The sequence below is a fragment of the Pseudorasbora parva genome, chromosome 15 (assembly GCF_024679245.1).
Source record: "Pseudorasbora parva isolate DD20220531a chromosome 15, ASM2467924v1, whole genome shotgun sequence".
NCBI classification, from domain to species: Eukaryota; Metazoa; Chordata; class Actinopteri; order Cypriniformes; family Gobionidae; genus Pseudorasbora; species Pseudorasbora parva.
Window position 1 is genome coordinate 3,281,361 of NC_090186.1, and position 26,800 is coordinate 3,308,160.

A 26,800-nucleotide genomic window follows, 5' to 3' on the forward strand; every position below is an offset into this window, starting at 1 on the left:
AAGAGGTGAGCCTATACAACATTCTCAATGTGGCAAACACACACACACACACACACACACAAGAAGAGGTGAGCCTATACAACATTCTCAATGTGGCAAACACACACACACACACACACACACACTGCCCCTAAACCGACCCATCTCACACACACACACACACACACACACGAGAAGAGGTGAGCCTATACAACATTCTCAATGTGGCAAACACACACACACACACACACACACTGCCCCTAAACCTACCCATCTCACAGACACAAACACACACACACACACACACTGCCCCTAAACCTACCCATCACACACACACACACACACACACACACTGCCCCTAAACCTACCCATCACAGGAAACATTCTGCATTTTTACTTTCTCAAAAAAACATCATTTAGTATGTTTTTAAGTCCATTTGAATTATGAGGACATTTGATATGTCCTCATAAACCACATTTATAGTGTAATACCAGTGTAATACCCATGTAGTTATACAAATTTGTGTCCTCATAAACAGGCTCACACACACACTCTATGCATTAAATAAGCCTATAAAAGAGCCTTTTTTTTTATAAAATAAAAATAAAAAGTCCTACATCAAGATTTGTGCTTCCAAATAAAACATGTTGTGCATTGTTTATTTTTACCATGTGTTACCATTTCCACTTTGTTGTTGTTGTTGTTTTGAGTTATTGAGATTTGATGTTTTTTGTTAGAAATAAAGGATTGTATAGTCTCACCCAACACAAATAATTTTTTTTAGAAATTCTACAATCTTTATTTGTGATAAAATTTTTGACATTTAGTTGTTACATCACTGGTTTATATATTATGCTATGCTACAGTACTACAGTCATATAGTGGCCAATGATATTTCATGACATTTCTAAAAGATTTTAGGTTTTGGCTGTTTCAACTTATATTATGAATTTCAACAAATTAATATCTTTACTTAAAGTAAATAAAAATTAGAATATTTTACATAAAAATATGGTACTTTTAGAGGTAGATAAAAATATATTTTATAGTTTTTATTTTATTGAAGATAGTTATATGACATTTATTTAAGAAAGAAAAGGGGATCAAATCTGAGACCCAAATTTGTCCATGAAACCTGCTCTATGAAGGACACTTGAGGATTAAATATCAAAGGTTTAATTTTTTCTTCTTCTTAAAATGAAGAAAATATATAAAGCCTTAGAATATACATACTAAAGTCTGCACTGAGGCGTGATATTTTCATTACATTTCAACGGAAGGTTTAGGTACTTTAAAAAAAAGCATTACAATGCAATAGTGATGAAGAGAGACATGTAAATGATCTGATAATCCAATAAAATACAATATATACGTTTTATTTTAAAAGTTCAAAGTGTGCTGTGAAAAAAACAATAATTATGGATTCTTGAGCTGAAACAGTGCCGTTCCAGTAAACGACTGAAAAACAGCAATCTTTTGTTCATTTGTGCTCGGGATTTATTTAGCGGTTTTCTTGAGTTAATGCTGTGTGTCTTTGCACAGGTGGGAGGTGTCTACATTACAGACAGTTTACCAGATCAGTCAAATCTGCTAATCTGACACCAGATTACCGCGGTACAATCAGCCTCTTAATCCAGTCTGTTAATCACACACAGACACGACTGCTTGTTCCACACAGAAACAGACGCATATCTATATCCACACACACACAATGCTCTGGCATGTCACTCAAAGTGGAATATTTACACATTCAAAAAAATAACTCATTGGACAAACTCAATTTAATTGAGGGCAGGTTTTCCATCCAGTGAATATGTGTCGCCCCAACTCATTAAAATCAACTTCATGCAATGAAATATAATTGAGTTGGTTCAACTCAATTTTATCAAACACAGTTTAAATTAGATGTATATACTTTTAACATGTTTTTTTTAAACGTGCCACACTTCCATCATCATACACAATGTATATAATGCAAATTTAAGAAAAGGCTGGTGTACCGCCGGCCATTAGCATTGCTCACTGAGTGCCCACAGACTAAGCCCAGGCACCACTATTAAGCATAATGATAATTCAAAAACATTACAGAAACTCCTTAATGTCCAACATAACTGCACATTAAACACTAACATTAACTAACAACACTTTCCCTTTACTGAAAAACACATAAAATAACACTAAAATCCCTAAATTTACTCTCCTAACACAGTCCCTTGCAAAGCATGCTGGGAACTACAGATCCACTGCCCAGTTAGTTATGACAACTAAAATATTTCATGTAATTTTCCTCAGGTGGTTGCTAGGGTTGTTGCTATGTGGTTGCTAAGGTACTTGCGGTGGTTGCTAGGGTACTTGGGTGGTTGCTAGGGTACTCAGGTGGTTGCTATACGGTTGCTCTTCCAAGCCAACTTCATTACATTCTTTCCTACAAACAATCATGAAGTTGGAAAAGACATTGGTATCTTTTTGTTGAAATAACGCTTATAATAGTTTAGTTTGGCTAACTCAAACTCAGCCAATTAGCTTATTTTACATTCTAGCTTGTCCTTGTTTTAACAAACATTTTAATTTGTCACACTTCTGACTTGGCTAGATCAGAAATTTGAATATGAATACACAAGGTCCAAGATCTGAGCTAATGTAACACTGATCTCCATCATGGTGACTTCAGGACAATTACAGCACTAAACAATATCATTTCTTACAGCGGCAAAGACGACTTTATCATGTGAACTCACAGGAAAACAAGAGCAGTAAGTTTCCGTTCTGTTAATTATTAACAGAATAATTAACAGATTATTCTGTTAAAAATAATTTTAGTTGTCTCCTCCCCCTAATGGGCGGTGTTAGGTCTCAAATTACAACATTCATTTTAACTACTTTATAATTAAAACCTTTTCTAATCTTGTCAAAACACATACTATCGTCAGACTGAGCCTCAAGGTTCCACTTTTGGCAAGAGGAGTTATATTTGGACAGAAATCTATTCATTTGTTATGGAGAAAACTAATTATAATGGAATGTGTGTGTCAACCGGCGGGTATTTTTGGTATTACGGCTAAACAAAATCCAATTGGGACTTACATTTTTGTGATATCAGCTTCAAATTTGGAACACAACTTGGTTAGACATATCACTTTGATTTTATAGTAATTTTATAGTATAATATATATATATATATATATATATATATATTTATAGATTTATAGTCAATTTAAACTTCCATAACTTTTTCATTTTTTATTTTTTAAATGCTTTAATGAGTGTCACCTTTAAAACAAGACCACATTTAAGTCTGGATAGTGCATTTTCATGTCTATTCTCGGGGGGGGGGGGCAGTAAGGGGTTAAACCCTTGTGGATGTAACATAAATGTGTTTTGTGTGGGGCGAGGGATGGGGGTGCAGGATGAAATAGTTAATCTGTAGCTTGTTACAGTGTTAGTGTGGATTAGGACATGTATCTCAGGATCAGATGGACACAGTGCTGGAGGGCTGGAGGCTTGGCTTGCTCCATTAAAATGCTTCAGTCAAGACTTCTGTAAAACAGACATTTGGGGGAAAAACACTTCCATATGACTTATAGGGGTGGTTGCATGCGATTTGACTTTTTTAACTTTAGTTAGTGTGTAATGTCGCTGCTTGAGCATAAACAGTATCTGCAAAGTTACAGCGCTGAAAGTTCAATGCAAACGGAGATATTGTCTTTTAAAGTTACGGCAGTTTATTTTTTTCTACAAAAATGGCCGGTTTGGACTACAACGAGCTTCTTCCTGGGTTGGTGACATCATAAACCCTCGCTAGTCTCCGCAGATTTGACATCTGCCCGTAATGGGAAGGAGCGCGGCCTTAACCTGTGCTTGGCACTTCAGCCAATAAAAATACAGGAAACTACATTTGGCCATCTGACCAATCGAAGACCATTGCGTTTTTCAGAGGGAGGGGCTTCATAGAAGCAGGAAGCAAACGAGCCGTTCAGAGGACAGTGGAGACAGCGGTGTGGAATAAAGGGAGAATAGAAGAAAAATACAGCGTTTATAAAAAAAGAAGTATTGAGACATGTTATACTGCGCCCCATAAACACAACCAAGCCTAGAAAAGAAAAAAACAGAACCATCCCTTTAACGAATTTGCTTGGCTTTCTCTCTTTTGCACACCTTAATTTCTCATCCTACTCGTGTCGTGACCTCGTATGAGATTATGTTTAGGGTGAAATCAGGGCATTTGCAGGAAGATTATGTTCTGGCTGTTAGACATGAATTGTGAATTTTACTGGAGTGCTGGCGATTTGTGGTTAGGTTCTCTTTTTAAAAGTATCATTCTTTAAAAATCTTACCTAAAATGCTCCCACTGAACATAACAGAAGAGTTTTCAGCAATCTCTTTCACTAAACAATATATGTAATATATATTTATACTACAGGGTTGATGAATGCTTGAATCTGATTGGTTGACAAACGTAAGGTGTGCAATTATTTTCAGGGAACCTTTCACCTTTCAATCAGAACCAGCATTAACTTCTGGAGCAGTTTGAGCTCCAGTAGCTCGTCTGTTTGATCGGACCACACGGGCCAGCCTTCGCTCCCCACGTGCATCAATGAGCCTTGGCCGCCCATGACCCTGTGGCCGGTTCTCCACTGGTCCTTCCTTGGAGCACTTTTGATAGATACTGACCACTGCAGACCGGGAACAGCCCACAAGAGCTGCAGAGCTGGAGATGCTCTGACCCAGTCGTCTAGCCGTCACAATCTGGCGCTTGTCAAACTCGCTCAAATCCTTACGCTTGCCCATTTCTCCTGCTTCTAACACATCAACTGTGAGGACAAAATGTTCACTTGCTGCCTAATATACCCCACCCACTAACAGGAGCCGTGATGAAGAGATCATCAGTGTTATTTACTTCACTGGTCATAATGTTATGCCTGATAAGTGTAAATGTATGTATGTGAATTTATAATATGTATAAACTGTTATATATAATTTTATTGTACTAAGGTTTTTTTTTACATGCAAATTTCAAATGTGCATGTGTAACTCCACACACGTGTGTGTGTGTGTGTGTGTGTGTGTGTGTGTGTGTGTGTGTGTGTGTGTGTGTGTGTGTGTGTGTGTGTGTGTGTGTGTGTGTGTGTGTGTGTGTGTGTCAGAGAGATTACACTTCTCACTGTATTACTCGCAGTGTCTAAATCAGATTTGCTCAGACATTATTACCACATTGATTCCTCAACGAGACGTTATTAGGCACCTCAGATTAACATCTCCAGCCCCCCAGGATCATTAAAAGTGCTAGTTTGCAATTTTTTGCCCAACAGTAAACCTCCCCAATTACATAGTGCTTAACACACACAAAGACACAAACACAACAGCTTTGTTATGCACAAGACAAATGTATTATTAGGTCAATGATTGCACATTTCAAGACTCCTAATGGAATCACTATTGTGTTGTACTTTTGAAATGAGAATCAACTAATAATCAAATTAATACATTATCAAGACTATTATTATTATTTCAGATCTATAGTTTGTACTTATATAATTACATTGTACAGGACAGGAAAGGAGTATCTTTTGGGTATTGTTTAAGAATATCTACTCTAGTTTATGTTAGTAATTCTCATTAGCCTTCTTTGGGATTAGTTCAAAATTATGATAGAGATTTCGATAGGAAGGTTTTCTTGACTAGGGCGACACAAAAATGGATTTGGTTTACTAATGGTTTAGGTCATCAAAACTTCTGATAGTAAGTAGAAATAGATGCTTGTATGGCAAGCCATTTTGATGTTTATTCATTACCAGAATATGAAAACTTGATATACATTTTTCACCAATTAAAATGCTAATTTCTGATTATCAGAAATTTTGTCATCACTCGCAGAAATATGAATTCTTCATATCAACAATTCAATTTCAACTAGTAAAAAAATGAATTTAACATGTTTAAATACATGTACAGATATTTTTGATATCAGTAATTAGTGAAATGCCATTCAAATTCAATTATTGATATCAATATAATTTCCAATATCTGGCTTTCTTACTAGTAACAATCTTGTTGACATCAAGAATTGAATTTTAATGGCAGCATGGTGACATTTCACTAGTGAAAAAACAATTACTGATATCAAGAGTTTTTAGTTAAAATTTAATTGTTGATATCAAGAAATGTAGATCCTGGGAATGAATAAAAGTCAAAATGACTTGCCATACCAATACCGAAACTTAACAACTACCTTACAAACTATTAATAAGCAGTAATTAGGGATTTATTTAGGCAAAAAATGTAGTTAATAGTGAATATGTGTTCGCCAAAATAGTTTCCTGGAATTTCAACTAGTAAGATCTTGATATCAACATTTGAATTTGGATTGCGCCGTGACATTAAACTATTGAAAATACAATTAAAGATATCAAGAATTATAGGTTTTACTAGTGGAAATGTAATTCCTGATATTAAAAATAGCCATTAATACTAGTAAAAATCCAGTTTTTGGTATCAAAAATGAGTATTTTAACTTAATTGTAAAAAGTTATTTGTCAATATCAAGAATTGATATGCTGGGAACGACTAAAGTCAAAATGGCTTGCCATTAAAAATATTACAAAGCAATAGTATAACTTTTATTAAAACCTTAATTTTTTATATCAATTATTATGTGGTTACTAGTGCAAATGTCTATCCTTGAGTAAAAACTCTTAATATTAGTAATTGTATTTTCACTAGTGAAATGTCACCATAGTCAAAAATGACTAAAGTCAAAATGACATATATAAAATAAAATAACAGAAATCAAGATTTATACGCTCTAACAAATGCTGGGTTAAAAACAACCCAAGTTGGGTTAAAAATGGACAAACGCAGAAATTGGGTTGTATTGAATGAGTCCATTTACTAGGGTTTAAACAACCCAATTTCTGGGTTTGTCCATTTCCAACCCAACTTGGGTTGTTTTTAACCCAGCATTTTTTAGTTTTTACTAGTTGAAATGTAATTCCTGATATCAAAAATTGCCATTATTACTAGTAAAAATCCTATTTCTGATATCAAAAATGAAAGTTTTAACTAGTAAAAATGTAGTTGTCGTCATCAAGAATTCATGTGCTGGGAATGAATAAAAGTCCAAATGGCTTGCCATAAAACAGATATCAAGAATTATAGTTTTTACTAGTGTAAATTTAATTCCTGATATCCTAAATCCATATTTCTGTGAGTGATAACTTCATTGTTGATATCAAAAATGAGCATTTTAACTAGTAAAATTTGAATTTTCGATTATCAAGAATTCATGCTGGGAATGAATAAAAGCTTGCCATGTGCTTGTACCATTATTACATGGACAAAAGAATGTAAAGAAACACTTTATAGTGCTATTATAGTTATTCCATACTCTCATGTTGTATTTGTATAAGCATTATTTTGAGAATCAAAGCCGATGTTCCGGGTAGTGCACTAGATGGCAGCACAGAATGACTCTCTGATTGATGTGAACCGCTCATAATCAGGCCTGTTTCTCTATGAATATTATAATAAAAACTCCTATCGGACATATATGTGTGTGTGTGTATATTTATACAGGTGTGATGATAAGCCGTGTGGTCGATCAAGAACTCCTGTAAATTGTGTGTCTTATAGTTACAGAAAAGTTTGGGGTTTTGGCCGGGTTTGTAACCGTCTTTGCCTGTTTGGCTGGAGGGATTGTTAATCATTTTAACTTAACTGGAGAAATCAAACAAGTTTTAACTAGTTTACCATTTTCAGAATAAATTGAGAGAGAGAGAGAGAGAGAGAGAGAGAGAGAGAGAGAGAGAGAGAGAGAGAGAGACGGGATGGAGGGGGATTTGGAGCGGGATGGGGGGGGGGTCAGAGGGGGGAGAGATGGGGCACTCACACTCACACACACACACACACACACACACACCAAACACAAGCTCTCACACTGACACACACACACACACACGCACACACACTCATGGCAGGAGTCAATCAGTCAGTCATTACCTCAGGATGTGTGTGAGCTGTCCACATCAACACACGGTAAGAACTTTTTCTTCCTCTCTAAAGTCATGCTAGTTTTATCCTGATACTCTTTTTCATCTCTTTTATTCCCCTCTCGTTTCCAAATTTATTTTCTCTTACATTGCTAAAAACCATCTGAAGGTAAACCAGTCTCTACAGTAATGATTAAGGGTTTAAACGGTTTATTGGTGGTTAATGCTAATGTTGTAATTAAAGCTAACGTTACAAAATAAATGTTCCGTTAATTATTTCTTAATTATTGCTTGTAGATTTTTAATAGGTAATTATAATTAATTATAAGGTAGTTTATAATCTAGCTCTGGCTCAATATGAAGGGAAACGGATTCACTTTTTTAATATATAACTTAAATACATGCTAATTAATAATAAAATGTAGAAGCTTGCATAATCTCAAGGTGTTTCAGTAATATTTTATCCTCATATTTGTACTATTTTTAGTCAATGTAACCATTTAAGTCTGTCTTTTTGCTCGTTACTGTATTAAAACCATTTTTTAATACATTTCAACATGAAAATGTATAGATAAGATGTGTTTATAATGAACATATCTATATCTATAGTTTATGTGTCCTCAGAAAACCCACTATTGTTTGAGTACATTATGTTAAGGAGCAGCCGTTCTGTGGAATGACTAGATTGATGGATTAAGATTATGGGATTGGATTTAGGCCTTTCCTCTATTAATCTCAAACTGTTTGCCACACACACATCAACATGATTCATAATTAGCCAATACTGTAAATAAAGAGCCACAAAGGTTCTTTAAAACTGGTTTAAAGATAACATATGTCTTACATTTTATTCTTTAACAATGGTGTTATCATCCATTATTGTAATATCAAGCCAGTTTTGTGAATCTTCTTGTCTCTTGACTCTTGTGTCTAATGGATTCCCAGCAAGCAATAGCCGTCATTTCACCGTCTCGGTTAACTGTAGACCCCAATATAATCCGGCCATGAGGAAACCACTTCTAGCCGAAACAATCTTGAGTTTGATTGCATTTTGTTTTTGCCTAAATAACTTGCGAGATGTATGATATTCCATCATGTAAGCAAAGTCAACAGTGATAAAAAGGTGTTTGGTTTCATTTATTTGACATGTTCATGTTCTTGATGACTATTCTTGGGCTAGGGTTAGACATCTATTGATGCCCAAATTTTGCCTCGTTTTAGCCTAGATGTCAGGGCTGTGTTTGGACAGCTATTAGACGTCTTTTAAACGCTGGGAAGTATGTTAGTCAGTACCTCTTAATGAATTCAAACTATCATTTAATCATAGATTATCAAACAGTACCTGCACTATATGGAGTTAAAATTAAGGGACTTTGACTTTTTGAACTTGACCTTTTTATTTATTTATTCAGATCCCCAATAACAACCTACATAAACTTAAGACAGTACAAAAAATATTTTGGACGTTTAAATAAATACTTTCACAATTTACCTTATTTAAGCAAAATGCAAATGGAGTCCTTAAAAAAGTTTTTTGGTAAAAAATCTTTTGGCGCAACAATTAATTGGCCAACTAAAATTAAACACATTAATTCAATCAAATGAAGTTTTATGAGTATTTAGAACTTTCCTTACTTTTTCTTTTGAGTTCACAGAACTGAAACATTTTAAGTAACCTGAACTTGTTTCTTTTCATTTAGACAAACTTAAATTTAACTTTATATTTAAATAGTTAAATGTATGAATTAACTTTATATTTAAATAGTTAAATGTATGAATTAACTTTATATTTTTTGCCAGTTCTGCTTACTTAAACTTCGAATTTCTTAACTTTAAAGCTCCACTGTGTGATATTTTCCTCATCTAGCGGTGTAAAGGTATATGACCATCCAGTGAATATTAGTTTCTGTTCCTCTCAATTCTGATTTCGTTTTAACTCCTACGGTGGCCGATTTAGTCCAAGTTTAAGATGGCATCCGGTTCGACCTCGTCTATGAGTGTCATCGAGTGTTAAAACGCGAAAAGTAAAGCTTGAATTTACGGGTATGTCCCTCTTTGGCTAATGTACTTTCAAGATGGAGGGGCAACATGGCGACCGTCATTCGAACCCCTCACCCGTATGTGTTTTCAATGGCATATTATAAACTTACCAGAATACTTTATTACTTGAAAGAAGGAAATATACATTAATGAGCACATGTATTTTTGAAAGAACTAAGTGTTTTTAGCTAAGAAGAAACTAAAAAAGTTACACAGTGTAGCTTTAAAAAATGTAGGCAACTGATTGCCTAATTTTTTTTTTACTTTTGCCAGTATGAGGTTTACACTGTAGTTATAGCTCCATAAATTTCCACTACTAAAACTATTTTAATTTAGATTACATGATCATTTTAAGTTAAATGTGTGAATTAGCTTCAAGTGAAGAGCTAACACAATGTATGATTACAAAATAAAAATCTGCCAGTTCTATTTACTTAAACTTTGAGTTTCTTAATTTAAATATTTTTAATAATGGAAACCTGATTATCTTAAACTAGCTAATTCAACAAATGCTGCCTTGCTAATTGGTAACACAATGCTTTGATATCATTTGCATAGCGTATCACTTGCTGAATGATTACAACAATATAAAACATAGAACATTTAATATTAATCTGTACTCAAACTAAGCTCATCCTCCACTCGTCACCATGATGGAAACCCCCCAAAAAAACCAACACAACAGAATCTCTTCTGAACTAGCATAACCAACACTACTAAATCTCTTGCTTAACATTAATCTTCCACAAAAAACATAATATATCTCTTAATTGTAGCAATTACTCTCCCTTGTTTTGAGTATCATGGCAATATAAATCCAAGTCCAGATTCGGTTAAATTTAAGTTTGTCTAAATTAAAAGAAACAAGTTCGTAAAACTCAAAACAATGAAACAGTTCAGATTACTCAAAATGTGTGAGTTTTGAGAACTCAAAATGAAAAGAAAGTCCTAAATACTCATAATAGTTCAGTTGATTGAACTAATTTGTATAAGTTAAGTTGGCTCAACTCAAACCAATACAAAAAACATAATATAACACTTAATTTCAGCTTTTACTCTCCCCTTTGAGTGTCATGGCAAAGTATGCCGTTAAATATAAATCCCAGTCTAGATTCGGTTAAATTTAAGTTAGTCTAAATTAAAAGAAACAAGTTCAGAGAACTCAAAACAATGAAACCATTCAGATTATTCAAAATGTGTGAGTTTTGTGAACTCAAAATGAAAAGAAAGTTCTAAATACTCATAAAAGTTCATTTGATTGAACTAATGTGTTTAAGTTGAGTATTAGGGTTCACAGTGACGGAGAAGAAAGTGGCTGTCTTCTCACTATCTTTTCTCTTTCTTTCCCTCTGCCAGTTTTAGATGATAAAACTGGAAGCCTAAAACAATTTGGCACATTATTGTTCCTCTCTCTGTGTAAAAACTGAGGTCTGTTGTTGTGTGCCTTTAAAACTAAAAGACAACAACGATTTCCTGTTGACCCAGTGATGTCTTCGTCTCTGCCGCTGCCCTCTCTGCCCCCAAGCCCCCTGGCCATGGAGTATCTCAACGACTTCGACTTGCTCAAGTTTGAAGGGAAGCCAGACACCCCTCCGCCTCCTGCAACCTGCTTATATCCCAAATCAGGCATCCATCAGGAGACGACCAGTTCTCCGTATGCTCCTTGCCCTCCTCCCGACTCCAGTCTCAGCTCCAGCCCCTACACCTCACTCCCTCCATCCCCAACGCTCAGTGACGGACACCCTCCTCCATCTGCATCCTCCTCTTCCTCTTCTCTCTCTTTCCCGCTGTCCATCTCCACTGGATACATATCTGGGCAGAGCTCCGGCTCTCAAGGAAACCTAGATGGGAGTCCAGCCACTGGAGGCCCCGCTCCGTGCTCAAACCCAACTTCCCTGGAGGATCTGCTCTGGTTGGCTGCATTGCAGCAGCAATTTGGCGGAGAACCTGGAGGAGCCGCATCTCTTCTTGGAGCTCTTGGGGGAGTTCCGGAGCGAGGCGACCGGGATCGAGGAGGATTTCTGGGATGTGAGGATGCAGTGGAGGCCCTGCTAAACTCCGCTGCTGCTGCCGTGAATTCACAGGTATGAGCTTAGACATTTGGACTACAAATTTGTTTGTGTGTCAGACCGAAGCAAATGAATACAAATGCTTTGAAGCTCAAATTTGGACGCCAATGCATTCCAAAATTTGTTGAGTAACACATTACATAGCAATGCAAGTACATGTTCTTGGTAACACTTTAAATGGGTCATATAATGCTATTTTTGTACAAGTTAATATGATTATTTAGTGTCTAAATTAGAATTTAGTAATATACTTTAATTAAAAATTCTCCTTACCTGGACAAAAACAGACCTGTTTTCACCAAGCCATTTCAGTTCATACGACTAAATGATAACGAGCTTTGCCCACCCCGCCCCTCTGTTCTGTGGGGCGTTTTGACACACTCGTGTGAAGTGTTGTCCTTGACAACAGTTGCGGTATATTTTGGAGAAAGAATGGCAACGGGAGTCTCTAAGACACATCGTATCGATTTGAACCCAAAACAAGATGACAGCCCGGCGAGCTGAACGTTTCTGAATGGCTGGTTAACGTAATTTCACTTAGTTCTATCTTTTTATGTTCTGGCAGGGTAACGTTAGCGTACCGTACACTGTCAAAAAAAAGAGTACAAAATTGTACCTTTTAAGGTACAAGTGGCCGTCACTGGGGTACATTTTTGTACCTCTCAGTCAGGGATAGGCCAGTTCAGTCCTAGAGATTTGATGTCCTCCAGAGTTTATCTCCAACCCTTCTAAGACACCCCAGTATAAAACTCACGGCTCCCAGCATGCATTGCATCATTAAGTATGTCACCATTGTTGAGATTCATATGCTGATTATTGATATCTATGTGCATCTAAACTTCCCCCTTTAGAATGTTTTTATAAATCAATATATTTAAAACGCCTGATCTTTGGCAAGCAAGTATTGTTGGTGAATATTATTGATTATTATTTTTATTCAGTGATGAGTTTAGTCAAGCATTATTCTTCCTGATATAGTTTGTTTAGATTCTTTTGTTTTGAGCAGATTATGTGTTTTATTTCCACTGTAACAAAAACCACAAACTCACTTAAGAATCCGAGTCAAACGGCCCACCTAAAGCAAACACTGATCTCCATAATGGAGACCAAACTTTATCAATAAAACATCAAAAGCTAAACCTGTTAATTCTCAATACGAGCTTCTATAGACGTCTTTCAGGGTTGGAGCCAAACTCTGCAGGACAGCGGCTCTCTAGGACCGAACTGAGGAAAACTATGGGATAATTGGACCCTAAGGACCAATTGTGTACCTTTAAAGGTACAGTTATATATTTTGTTCCCCAAGGAACTAAATTGTACCTCCACTGTACCTTTTTTTCTGAGAGTGTAGTGAGATACGAATGTTTATTGATGTTTACATTAGTTTATTGACAGATTGATGTTACAGCTAATGGTCATGAAAAGCTTTTTTCAGTAAATGTAGGCTTGTCAGTGATGTGTAATGTTATCTATGCAGTGTTAGGTACAACTGTCAGGGCTGAAGCACTGACTTTAGGTCACCACAGGAGGAATGTTTCAACAGACACCGTTATAAACCATCTTCAGAAGCAAGCTAAGTGTAGTGTTACCACATTAACTTTATCCCCAGCGTACACGGTTTGTAATAACACAATAAACATAACGTGTTGTTCATTATAAATGTGAGATTATGAATTATATTGAGAACGTCATACATAGAAAAGCATGCCGTAACTAACCCTGTAAACTTTAGCCGCATTCATTCATTGTGAAGCGTGCAGGCATTTCAAACTACACTCACTTCTTCTGGGGGTGCAGCAGGAACAGGAATAGTTGGTACCGATCCTTTATTCAGGAGCAGCTTCGTAGCAAAACCTGCTTCATAATAACCTTTGTTTATAAAACAGTCGGGTGAGAAATGATTCGCATGGTGCAAACATGAAAGCATCGCTGTTGATCGGGGGAATATTCCCTTCGAAAATAAAACTCAGCCACTGCGTCTTCAGCGGTTCGGATTTAGGAACATCAGAATGACTGTTGTATTCATTATTACACTCAAGAACAGAACACCACCATCGCTTAGACGCCATTTTGCTCCAGTGAATCAACAATGGCGGACTATGATGTAGAGCCCTGCACGGGCCTCAAATCTAGGCCCTAGCCCGGCCCGGGCCCGAGACGCTGAGGCCCTAGCCCGGCCCGTGTCCGACAGCTTATCAAAATTCTCGGCCCGAGTCCGACTAGAGCCCGTTTTTTTTTTTTTTTTTTTTTTTTACATTGTTGCAGCCATTAAAATAGTTCTGTTTTGTTTTTAATGTCAAAGTAGTTATTTTTCGTTTCGTTTCTTTAGTACGTTAATTTAGAAAAATGTTTAGAGCATTTTTTTGTTTGTTAAATTAATGTTTTAATTTTTTTAAGTGACGACCAAAAGCGGCCAGCGGCCGACAGTGAGTTAACCGCATATTTAATTAATTTAGTCTCTCAAATCAACTCTTGACTTGTCTTGCCTATAATAAAATCCATAAAACACTTCAAGCATCACAATGTTAGTTAATTTCGCCAACTATTACCACCAGTAGCCTAAAAGGCATTTTTGACGAGCTGAGGCAGGCTGATTCTGCTCGCGGCTCTCGCAAACGAAGCTAAACAAATAAAATAAAAAAAGCACATGCAGGTTGTCTTATAGCCTACCTTACACCTACGCAAATGAATATAAATCCCATCTTCAATTCCCGGGGTATATGCTCATTTAACGGAGTTTACAGCAACGGAAGCAAAAGATTAAGATGCATTTTATTCAGCAGCTTATTTCAGATTCAAATACCACATAAGAGAGCGCGACGCACTGGTAAGATAATGATCTCATTCATCTCATTCATTTTTATTGAAGATGATGGTGTTTTTGTCTATCTTAGACTTATTTTAAGTTTCATTTACGGCCATTTGCGTTGGCTTGCATTAGTCATTTGCGGCGATGCGTGTTGCAGCACCATATCTATCTGACTACAACATATAGCCCATAAAACATTGTGACACATAATGACATAATGTTTGAAAGTCTGTAGGTTAACATAAATGCAGATAGGCCTAATTGTAATAATAAAAGACAACATAGCCTAATTATCGATTTTGAAATATTAAACCAGTCAATACAGAACGAATTATTCTGTAGCCTTTTGCCGTCAATACCATGGATATGGTATGGGCCGGCTACTGCCGAAGTTGTCTTTGCTGTATCAATAGGCAATATATTTATATTTAACATGAAGTATAGGGCTTCCCTGTACATTAATAGCACCAGACGCCCCGCGGATGACACGCAACAGAAACGCCATGCTCACACCACGCTTGCAGTGTGTCTCCGTGCTGAAGAAAGGCGCGCTGCTGCTATCGCGGACTCTGAACCTATGCTCTGAACACTGTGCGAGCCATCTTGACAGTCGCGTTAGCTATTATGGTCTCGTGTTGTTTCCACCAGCGCAGAACTCATTGTTCCTTTTAATTGATAAAATAAATATAAAACGAAGGAGAAGCCTATAAAAAGGCCCGAAGCCCGGCCCGCGTTTTAGGTATGACATGAAAATTGGCCCGAAGCCCGGCCCGAGGGGCGTAAAAAAGTCGGGGCCCGTCGGGCTTGGGCATAAATGCAGGGCTTTACTATGATGAGCTCGCTCAGGGCGGGTCTGTGTTGAAACGCTGCTGTCAATCAACAGTCTTGGGAGGGGCGTGTGTGACGTCACATGCTCGAGCGGCTCGATTTGAGACAGGGGAAAACATATAAGGAGATATAAAATAAACTCTGGATGGATTTTTATTATTATAGGACGGTTGTGTACAGGCATTGCCAAAACACATTTCCACACAATCAACATGTAAAAGTGCATGTACCATCATATGACCCCTTTAATATTTGGAACACATATTCACTATTTACAATTACTTGTGCCTCAATAAACTCCTAATTTACTGCTTATTAATAGTTAGTAAGGTAGTTGTTAAGTTTAGGTATTGGGTAGGATGTGGTGTAGAATATGGTCAGGCATTTACCTCTCACAGGTGGGACGCTTGGCACTCTTTTTTGATGGCCTTTTTTTCGTATCCTATATTTTAGTAATAATCATAAATTAGGTATCATTTGAAAGCTTACAAACTCAAAATTCATCCATTGAAAACTGTTTTGAAATCGGATGTTGTGTTACCATGGAAACGGTCCTCAAATTGCTTCTAGCCTAGTGGGCGTTGTCATGTCTCATATTACAAAATTTATTTTAACTACTTAATAATCAAAGTCTTTTCTAATCTTGACAAAACACACATCGTCGGAAAGGTCAGAGTCTCAAGGTTCCATATTTGGTGACTGTTTTGTAATGGAAGTGATAATTGGACAGAAATTTACAGGAAAATGCATAAAAAAAACAAGCAGTGGAATGTCGATTACACCCGGTGGCTATTTTTAGTACTGCCTCTAAACAAAATCTCATGGGAACTTCAATTTTTGTGATATCAACTTCAAATTTGGAACAAATCTTGATTAGACAAATGGCTTTCCTTTCATAGTAATTTTAGAGTAAAACATTTTTTTTAAATATATCTTTTATATAAAATAAAAAATATTTAGTACAGTATTTTTCATTTACAGTTAATTTAAACTTTTATAACTTTTTTAATCTGCTGAGTGTTATCTCTAAAAAAAGACCAAAGGTTTTATTGAGGTTTATATTCCAATGCATTCTTGAATTACAGCCATTTAAGTTTGGATAGTGCATTTTCATGTCTATTTTCAAAAAGGGGGGTGACAGTTAAAGGGTTAATATGTGCTTTATGAGTACTAATAAATATCCTAGTAATATGCATGATAATAAGCAAATAGTAAATTGTGAGAATTAACCCTCAAATAAAGTGTTACCGTATTCTTTGGTCTGACTTCTTACTCTGTGGGATAGGCATGGCAACAATTTGAACTAGGAATGTGACGGTGAGAAAATGTTCCCACCTGTTAGTCGACGAGTGACAACACCAGTAAAACCAGTATCACCGACGGGTGCTTTTGAATCACTAATTCTAAACCAAAAGTAAAACACTCATGGCTGCTCTGGCATTCATAACAGTGCGTAGCAAAGCGAGTGTTTTCAACGAATTCCTTTGGAAGTTAAGCTTCCATAGACATGAACTAAAAACACGGCAGTAGGCACGCATCGTGAATGCCTTTGTGCCGTGCTCATTTACTTTTGGTTTAGAATTAGCACCAATTTGGGTGAAAATTAAAATTCAAAATCAAAACGACGGTGGGGGCGGTGTCGTGGTCGGCAAGGGATGTAACCGGTGTTTCACCGTCTATCGCAGCAAGCCTAATTTGAAGAGGAAGTTAGGTCAAGTTAAAGCCCAGGGGTGCTTCTCAATATCCCTCCTCGTTTCCTCCATCCTATGACCTGGAAACCGATGGAGCTCAGCCATCTTGTAGGAGATCTCAATTCTTTAATTGCACAGCGAGGAGGTGAAGAGTGAAAAAAAAACCACACCTGACAGTTGCAGAATAATACCAAAGCACAAGAAAATGAAAGAAACAAATAGAACGAATAAAAAGCAGTTAATAACTGTAATTCGTTGTTAATAATAACTGGAAATATTAATTAAAATATGGACAAATGTGGTATTTTGTGGAGGCTGAAGCTCACAATATAAATAGTGATCTCTAATGTTCAAGAATTAACATTAATTCCCGACTAAATCCTGCGGTGCAGAGTCATTCTTATTCGACGTCACTTTAAAGTGACGTTAAAGGGAGCGAGGATATATCAATTCACTTGATTCAGTTCCTCCGCCCTCACGTCTTTTCCTCGCGTCCTTCCCTCGCATCCTGAAGGGCCGGAGCTGGAGCTAAGACGCGAGGAAAGGAAGCTAGGAATGGAAACGAGGATGCACAAATAAGAATTGGGAAGCTCCCCAGGTTTCTCTATCGCACCCTTGAGTTTAGTTTATTACCTCTACAACAATGGAAGACCACACATTTAGGGGCAGATTTACTGGGTTAGACCCTACTCTGAAGACCGTCCTTTCAAAAGGAGTTCCTAAAAGTAAAATCGTTCCTAGGTCCTGCAGTGTGAACACGCCAAAATCTGGGTACTTACAACAAAAGTAGAAACTATGAAAAGGTTCCTCTGGTGCAAAAGCCCTATGTTGCACCTCGATAACAAGTGTACATCCGATGATGTACGGCTGTCCAAATTCACTCTCTTGCTTTCATTTACTCCTTCAAGTGACCCATTAGTGGACTAACGTAGGGGACAGTGGTTGAGGGTTTAGGGGGCGATTTTGAAAACAGCCCTGGATTAGTTGGTTCAAGTGTGCTCAAGGTAACACTACAGCAGGGTTTGCCAACCATACCTTCCTATAGACTTCAACACACCTGCCTGTAATTCTTAAGTAACCCTGAACACCCTATTTGGGTTAAGAGATGAACTCTGCAGGGCGGTAGGGTTGAGCCCCCTGCTTGCAAGAAGGGTGTCCTAGAGCCCCAGACACTGGACATTTTGCAACCTGTCCTCCAAAAAAATATGACTCTATAGGTCGTTTTTCTAGCACCTTATTACGACCTATATTAACGTTTTAAAGTCATGCGCCCTCTAGCTGGTCTAAAAATAAAGACCGTGTCGTGTTACGTGACGTCATGAAATGACGTATGGCTGTCGTTACCAATCTAAATGTGTGTTCATTTTAATGCAGTGTGTGGACTTTTTTTACCACCATTTGTCATATTTCCATTTAGCAAAAATATTTTTTAATTTACAACTACACCCACCCCATCCCTAAACCTACCCAGTGATTTATAGATCATACACACTTCATGAGCACATTATGAACTCACGATGGCATGATCACATGTTGGTGTTGTGTAGTGCAATGCTTTACCAGCTGAGCTATGCAAAAGCTGAAATATTACGCAGATAAAAGGGAAAAATGAGTTAAAATGAAAGTGTCCTGATGTCGATAGGGGCGCAACTTTAGTAAACGCTCCAATGGGTCGTATTTCAAGGACGTGACAAACGACCTATCTAGGCGTATTGGTTGGAGGACATGTTGATATTTTGAATGTTTTCTTCATCTCACACATCCATTTCATGTCTTGGAGTCTCTATTATTGAACCGATGACCTGTGATTGATTAGAGCAACATACAAAACAGTGGCCAAGGGACTTTTTGAGCTCAGAGGAATGCACTGCAAAAAATGCTCTTCTTACTTAGACATTTTGTCTTGTTTCTAGTCTAAATATCTAACAATTCTTAAATCAAGATGCATTTACTAAATAAGTAAAACGACATGAGATATTTTTTCTTGTTTTGTTGAAAATAAAATCTAAATGAAGTGAGTTTTTGCTTAAAACAGGCTAAATGATCTGCCAATGGGGTGAGAAAAATAATCTTATTTCTGATTGAAATCTTGTTTCTTGTTTCCGTCCCAAACAGAAATAAGATTATTTTCCTCACCCCATTGGCAGATCATTTTACTTGTTCCAAGCAAAAACTCATTTTGATGTTTTTCATCAAGAAAACATATCTTATGTCATTTTATTTATCTAGTAAATGCATCTTGATTTAAGAATATTTAGATATTTGGACTGGAAACAAGACAAAAATACTGAATAAGAAGAGCATTTTTTGCAGTGTGTGACAGCACGGTTTTCAAGAACACTTGACATGCCATCTTATTCTGACACCCTGCATAAAAATGGCCTTTTAAGGTGGGGTTTTTCGTCCAAAATGTGGCACTCTTTAATCTCTTTGCTTTATCTTTCACTCCCAGTTCCCAGTTTTGTCTCAGAGTTCGAGCAGCAGTCACATGGGCGACTCTAGCAGTGACAGCGGTGCTGATGTTATTCCTAACAAGCCGTCGGACATGTGTCACCGCCCCATACTGGTCGTCTCTTCCACCCCTCCATCTCTTTCCAATGTCAACACATCGCCCAGTCCCTTCTCTCAACCCCTGAGTCCACAGAGCCGCCTCCATCACCCACACCATCCAATGCAAGGCCATTATCATCATCACCACCACCATCATCATCTGCAGGTCTCTCAGGTGAACCCTCCTAAAACTGCTATCAGCACAATCACATACATGCGATACTTTAACACATGGGCGTCGGAACCAGTGTGTGTACACTTTTTAAAGGGTTAGTTCACCCAAAAATGAAATGTCTGTCATTAACTCCTCCCCCTAATGTCGTCCCACACCCGTAAGACCTCCGTTCATCTTCACACACAGTTTAAGATATTTTATATTTAGTCTGAGAGCGTATGCAAGTGTATGCACACTATACTGTCCATGTCCAGAAAGGGAATAAAAACATCATCACAGTAGTCCATATGAGACATCAGTGGGTTAATTAGAGTCTCTTGAAGCATCCAAAATACATTTGGGTCCAAAAATAACAAAAACTACGACTTTATTCAGCATTGGCTTCTCTTCTGGGTCTGTTTTCAATCCTCAAATAAAGATTCAACAAATCTTTATTTCAATATCATGCATCATGAATCAATCTGCTGAGTAATAACCGTTTGAATCTTTATTTGAGGATTGAAAACAAACCATATATACCACTTGCATACGATCTCAGACTAAATATAAAACATTAGGGTGAGTCATTAATGACATCAATTTCATTTTTGGGTGAACTAACCCTTTAAGACCAATGATTTTGGGCTCACTCATTTTTATCGTCTCTAATTCAGCTCATGTCTGTTTACCTACCCCTAACCGATACACACTTATTATTAAAACACGTTAGATGCTTTATTTACACTTTTCTAATATTTTCTCCATTTTTATTGAAATAAATGCCTTTCTGATCTGATATGTGATGGGAAAAGGGAGTAGACCGAGTGCGGCAAAAGGCGGATTCAAACCTCAGATCGATTTGGGTCAAATCTTGATGACACATCTTACCCCTACACCACAGCCACGGTTAATAACTCACTGATTTCTTTAATTTTGTCTGGCCCAATCAATCGTTTAGTAAAGGGCGGTATATTTTTACTTAATGTAAATGGCATCTAACGTTACTCCAGTAAAAAATATTCTGAGAGCGAGGACCCACACGCTGTTTATTTGCTTCCGACGCCCATGCTTTAACAGCTATCAGACTTTTTCAGGCCGAAGTATTTTCTCCATAGGCTCAAAACAAGTTTTAGGCCACAAAAAAAAAACTGTTTTAAAAAAATCAGATAAACAAAAAGTTTATTTTAATTTCAGGGCTTAAATACACAGGGAGAGGGATCAGACCAGAACACAGAACGGGAACAAATGCTGCGTCCCAATTTGCCTACTTATACCACACTGTAAAAAATATTATTTAAAAAGTAAGTTACCTGGTTGCCTTAAAATTTTGAGTTCATTGAAAATGAATTAATACACTGAACATTTTTGAGAATGTACATCCTTTTTGTATTAACTTAAAACTTTTAATTTCAATGAACTCAACATGTTATGGCAACCAGATGACTTCGTTTTTTAAGTTAAACCAATAATATTTTTTTGGTGAAGAAAAAGTACATACTTTTGAGTGTGTAGCAGAAGAGTAGGCAAGCTTTGGGACATATCTCTATCGTATCCTATCACCGTAAACTGGCCTGTCAATCATCTTGTCACAGCCTCCACATTTCATTTCATTCAGAGAGAAATGTAGTAGCACGTTAATCTTTCTTGCAGAGACATCACATATGAATGCATAGTTATCATGGCCAAACTGATCTTTATAAAAGTCCACATTGCTATTAGATGAAAAATAATATTTTTCACTCAGGTCACTCAGACCTTTATCTAAACCTCTCACCGTCGGCCGCACATATCTGGTATGTTTTGTAGTTTTTAACCCTTTCGTGTTTGTAGTTCTGAAAGGAATCCTCCTGAAAAGCGCAATGGATTGTGCCTTTATAGCCTTTATTGTGTGCACGGATTCACACTTTGAAAATCTACCAGAAATAGTAGAGCATCCAGACTTTAGACATACTCTTAATGCTGTGGGAAACACTTATTCTAAACTCACATACACCGTAAACCCGACACTGCAAAATAAAGTGCAATGTAAAAAAGAAACTGTAAAAAAACGGTTATTTTTTGGCAGCATGGGCACCAGAAAAAGTCTGTTTAAAAACAGAAAAATACTGTCAAAACATAATTGACAGTAATTTCTTGTCTATTTCCTATAATTACAGTTTATTACTGTTATTCTACACAAAAATCTCCTTACAGTACCATGAAATCTTTTACTTTTAACATACTTTAATTGTTACAATACAGTCCTACACCTCTAAAACACAGAACATTTTCATTTAAAGAATGATAAAAAAAGTTTAAGTACAGACAATTATGTGTGTGTGTGTGTGTGTGTGTGTGTGTGTGTGTGTGTGTGTGTGTGTGTGTGTGTGTGTGTGTGTGTGTGTGTATATTTTTTTTTTTTACTAAAACAAAACAAAAACAGTAAACCTTTTAGTTTTGTTTTATTTGTTATCTGGTTTTACTCTTTATTGGTTCGTTTTCACAAGGGTTTGCATAAATTCAATAAGAAAGCATTGGTGCAACGCCTTGTTTCGCATTAAGTGATATTATTGTGGCGAGGTGTGTTGAAAGCAGTTCGATGGATAGGACTGGTGGATGTCTGCCTCTAAATGTGGAGCAGCGCTATCAGATTATGGTAATATCTACTATTATTGAGATGTAATCCTGATCACTGTCACTTACACTCAGTCAGATTATGCTGTATGGAAATGTGCAAAGACGCTCACCTACTCTATAGGCACACAAAGCTCATACATTTTTGATTTGCCATTATCATATTATCCAACCGGATGTCATGAGAAAAATATTTTTTTCTGGTGGTGGTGAATTAGTATTCATTTGTAAAATTGAAGAACACACATGTTGCCTCAATAAACTCCTAATTACTGCTTATTAATAGTTACTAAAATAGTTGTTAAGTTTGATTATGGGATGTAGAATAAGGTCATCCACACTGCAAAAAATGCTTTTCTTACTTAGTGTTTTTGTCTTGTTTCGAGTCCAAACATCAAAAAATTCTTAAAACAAGAAGTATTTACTAGACTAGCAAAAGTAATTGTCTTGTTTTGGGGATAAATAACTCAAAATGAAGAGAGTTTTTGATTAAAATAAGCTAAATAATCTAACAATGAGGAACAGAAAACAACATTATTTTTCTCACCCCATTGGCTGATTATTTTGCTTATTTTAAGATAAAACTCTTAATTTTGAGTTATTTTTTCCCAAAACAAGACACTTACTTTAACTTGTCTAGTAAATGTTTCCTAATGTAAGAATTTTTAGATAATTTGACTAGAAACAAGACAAAAATACTAAGTAAGAAAAGCATTTTTTGCAGTGCAGAATAAGGCATTAATAATAGCTAAGTACTAATAAACAGACAATATCATAGTATTATGCATGATAATAAGCAACTAGTTAATAGAGAGAATCTAGTATTGACACAAAAGACATGATGCAAAACGAACAAATAAATAATACTTCTATATGACTGTGCTGTTTGCATCCTGTGCTGCGCTATTCATTTCTCCATTTTGAGTGTTTGATCAAGCTTTAATTATCATGATCATGTGTCTATTCTGTGGTAAATCTCTGGGATTTATGTCTTTTTGTCTCCGTCTCTTTCAGTGCGGGGTGGATGAGCGATTTTCAGATGAGCAGTTGGTAAGTCTGTCAGTGCGGGAGCTGAACAGACATCTGCGTGGAGTGAGCAAAGACGAGGTGGTCCGTTTGAAGCAGAAAAGACGGACGCTGAAGAATCGTGGTTATGCTCAGTCCTGCCGGTACAAAAGGCTCCAGCACCGGCACGCGCTCGAGTCTGAGAAACATATTCTCTCACAGCAGGTACACACAGTGTTGGGCAAGTTACTTTGAAAATGTAGTGAGCTAAGCTACTACTCTCTGAGAAAAAAAGGTACAGTGGAGGTACAATTTAGTTCCTTGGGGATCAAAACATATAACTGTATCTTTAAAGGTACACGATTGGTCCTTAGGGTCCAATTATCCCATAGTTTTCCTCAGTTCGGTCCTAGAGAGCCGCTGTCCTGCAGAGTTTGGCTGCAACCCTGAAAGACGTCTATAGAAGCTCGTATTGAGAATTAACAGGTTTAGCTTTTGATGTTTTATTGAAAAGTTTGGTCACCATTATGGAGATCAGTGTTTGCTTTAGGTGTGCCGTTTGACTCGGATTATTAAGTGAGTTTGTGGTTTTTGTTACAGTGGAAATAAAACAATCTGCTCAAAACAAAAGAAGCTAAACAAACTATATCAGGAAGAATAATGTTTGACTAAACTCATCACTGAATAAAAATAATAATCAATAATATTCACCAACAATACTTGCTTGCCACAGATCAGGCGTTTTAGATATTGATTAGATTGTTTAGACACACACAATAATAATAATAATCAGCATATGAGTCTCAACAATGGTGACATACTTAATGCTGCAATGCATGCTGGGAGCTGTGAGTTTTATACTGGGGTGTCTTAGAAGGGTTGGAGATAAACTCTGGAGGACATCAAATCTCTAGGACTGAACTGGCCTATCCCTGACTGAGAGGTACAAAAATGTGCCCCAGTGACGGCCACTTGTACTGTAAAAGGTACAATTTTGTACTCTTTTTTTTTGACAGTGTAGTTACTCTACATTAAATTAAGCTTCACTACACTGAAGCTATGAAAATGTAGCAAGCTAAGCTACAGCAACTTGGCACTTTTTATTTATTTAATTTTATATTGAACCAACTTCATTCCAATCATTCCATTTACTCGCATACTGTACTTAAGTACTCTTTTTGAGTATCTGTACTTTAATTGAGTATTATTTTTTCTGGAAACTTATAACTTTAACTTCACTCCATCTGAAAGACAAATATCATACTTTTTACTCCACTATATTTCTATCAAGGTCCTCGAAGACGAAAGTCGTTTCTGTCGCAGCTTTGAAAGACGGAGGATGATTTTTTTCTTCTTTGAGGTGTTTGGGTTTTTGCAGAAAGCCTTTCAGGAATCACTCTTGTAGAGTCTCGTGAAGTTCAATGATTTCACAGCATTTATTAAACACTGATTTATAGTTTATAGCAAAATGGAAGAGGACGGATGTCCAAATGCTCATTTTGTGGTGTGTTCACATAAACAAAGTTGATTCTGTCTTCAGTGAAGGCGAACAGTGTGAGAATATCAGATGTGTATCAGTGTATTGGATCCGTGCATTCGGCCTTAAAGCGACAGCAGCTTTATAAAGAGCTTCGTAACTTTTCTACAAGTATTTAAATGAGTTTAAGTTAGTCGTATGCTAGTGTGTCAGATGGAGCATCACTGACGGGCTTAAACCATGATGGCATAATGTGCATTTATACAACAATAATAAAATAATGCGTTGACATAAAAAAGGAAATTTACTTTTGATACTTAAGTACTTTTGAAAACAAATACTTTTACTCAAGGAAAAATCTTTCACTTGTAACAGAGTAATATTTGACCAGCAGTACTTTTACTTTTACTCAAGTAATGAAGTTGTGTACTTTGTCCACCTCTGTTAAATACACATTAGGAAGTGTGTTAGTTCATGTTAATTAACTACTGTTATCAAATGAACCTGTACTGAAAAATGACACCCAATATTAATGTACAGTATGTTTAATCTGCTCTTCTGATTCCTCCAGCTGGAGCAGCTGCAGTGCGAGCTGTCTCGCGTGTTGAGAGAGCGAGACTCGTACAAAGCTCGTTACGAGAAGCTCATCAGTTCGAACGACACTCAGCCTTCCCATCCCAACACCTCGCCTTCTCCCACTCCTCCGGATTACTTTTTGTGACAAAATGAACAGTGAACAGAAGAGAGAGCTGATGTATGCGATGGGTGAAAGTAATTCAACAGAGCTGTAACTACAACTCAACTTAAAATAAGCTATTTAACCAAAGCAGGTTGATTGTGAGGTGGACCTGAGCCCTGGATTGGATTGCTGCTGCTGCTGCTGCTGCTGATGGGATTGTGTTTTTGCCCATTGTGAGCTTGTATGCCACCAACATGATTTAAAGGGATAGTTCACCCAAAAATTAAAATTTAATGTGTATCTGCTGACCCCCAGGGCATCCAACATGTAGGTGTGTTTGTTTCTTCAGGAGAACACAAATGAAGATTTTTAACTCAACCGCTGCTGTGTGTCGGTCATATAATCATGTGAATGGGTAACAAGTCTATGAGAGCAAAAAATACACAAAAAAACATGCTTAGACAACGTGCACAAAAAACCCTGCTGCTCCTGACGACATATTGATTTATGAAGACACACACCGATCGGTTTCTGTGAGAAACACAACAGTATTTGTTATTATTTTACCTCATATCCCGACGAGTCTCATCAAGTTTTCCCATCGGCTGTGACTTCCGTCTGGTGAGGTCAAGCCGGCGTGATCATAGATATATAGCATGGAGATCCTCATTAGTGCCTGCGCGGATCGGTCTGATGAGGATCTACATGCTATATGTCTATGATCACGTCAGCTTTTTGTGCACGTTGTCTAAGCATGTTTTTTTTGTTTGTATGTTTTGCTCTCATAGACTTGTTACCCATTCACATGATTATATGACCGACACACAGCAGCGGGTGAGTTAAAAACCTTCATTTGTGTTCTACTGAAGAAACAAACACACCTACATGCTGGATGCCCTGGGGGTCAGCAGATCAACATC

At 37.0% G+C, this 26,800-nt stretch overlaps 1 protein-coding gene across 2 annotated transcripts in view; it reads left to right on the plus strand.

Moving 5' to 3' along the window:
* The window catches only part of nrl (neural retina leucine zipper), a 65,682-nt gene extending 39,530 nt beyond the window's left edge, over window positions 1–26,152 (plus strand). For both annotated transcript variants that reach the window (XM_067416732.1, XM_067416733.1), the window contains 4 exons: window positions 11,465–12,089; window positions 19,855–20,127; window positions 23,734–23,949; window positions 25,773–26,152. In XM_067416732.1, the coding sequence (XP_067272833.1) occupies window positions 11,493–12,089; window positions 19,855–20,127; window positions 23,734–23,949; window positions 25,773–25,922 (1,236 nt within the window). In that variant the 5' untranslated portion in view covers window positions 11,465–11,492 and the 3' untranslated portion in view covers window positions 25,923–26,152. The remainder of the gene's footprint in view (window positions 1–11,464; window positions 12,090–19,854; window positions 20,128–23,733; window positions 23,950–25,772) is intronic.
* The last annotated feature ends 648 nt before the right edge of the window (window positions 26,153–26,800 follow it).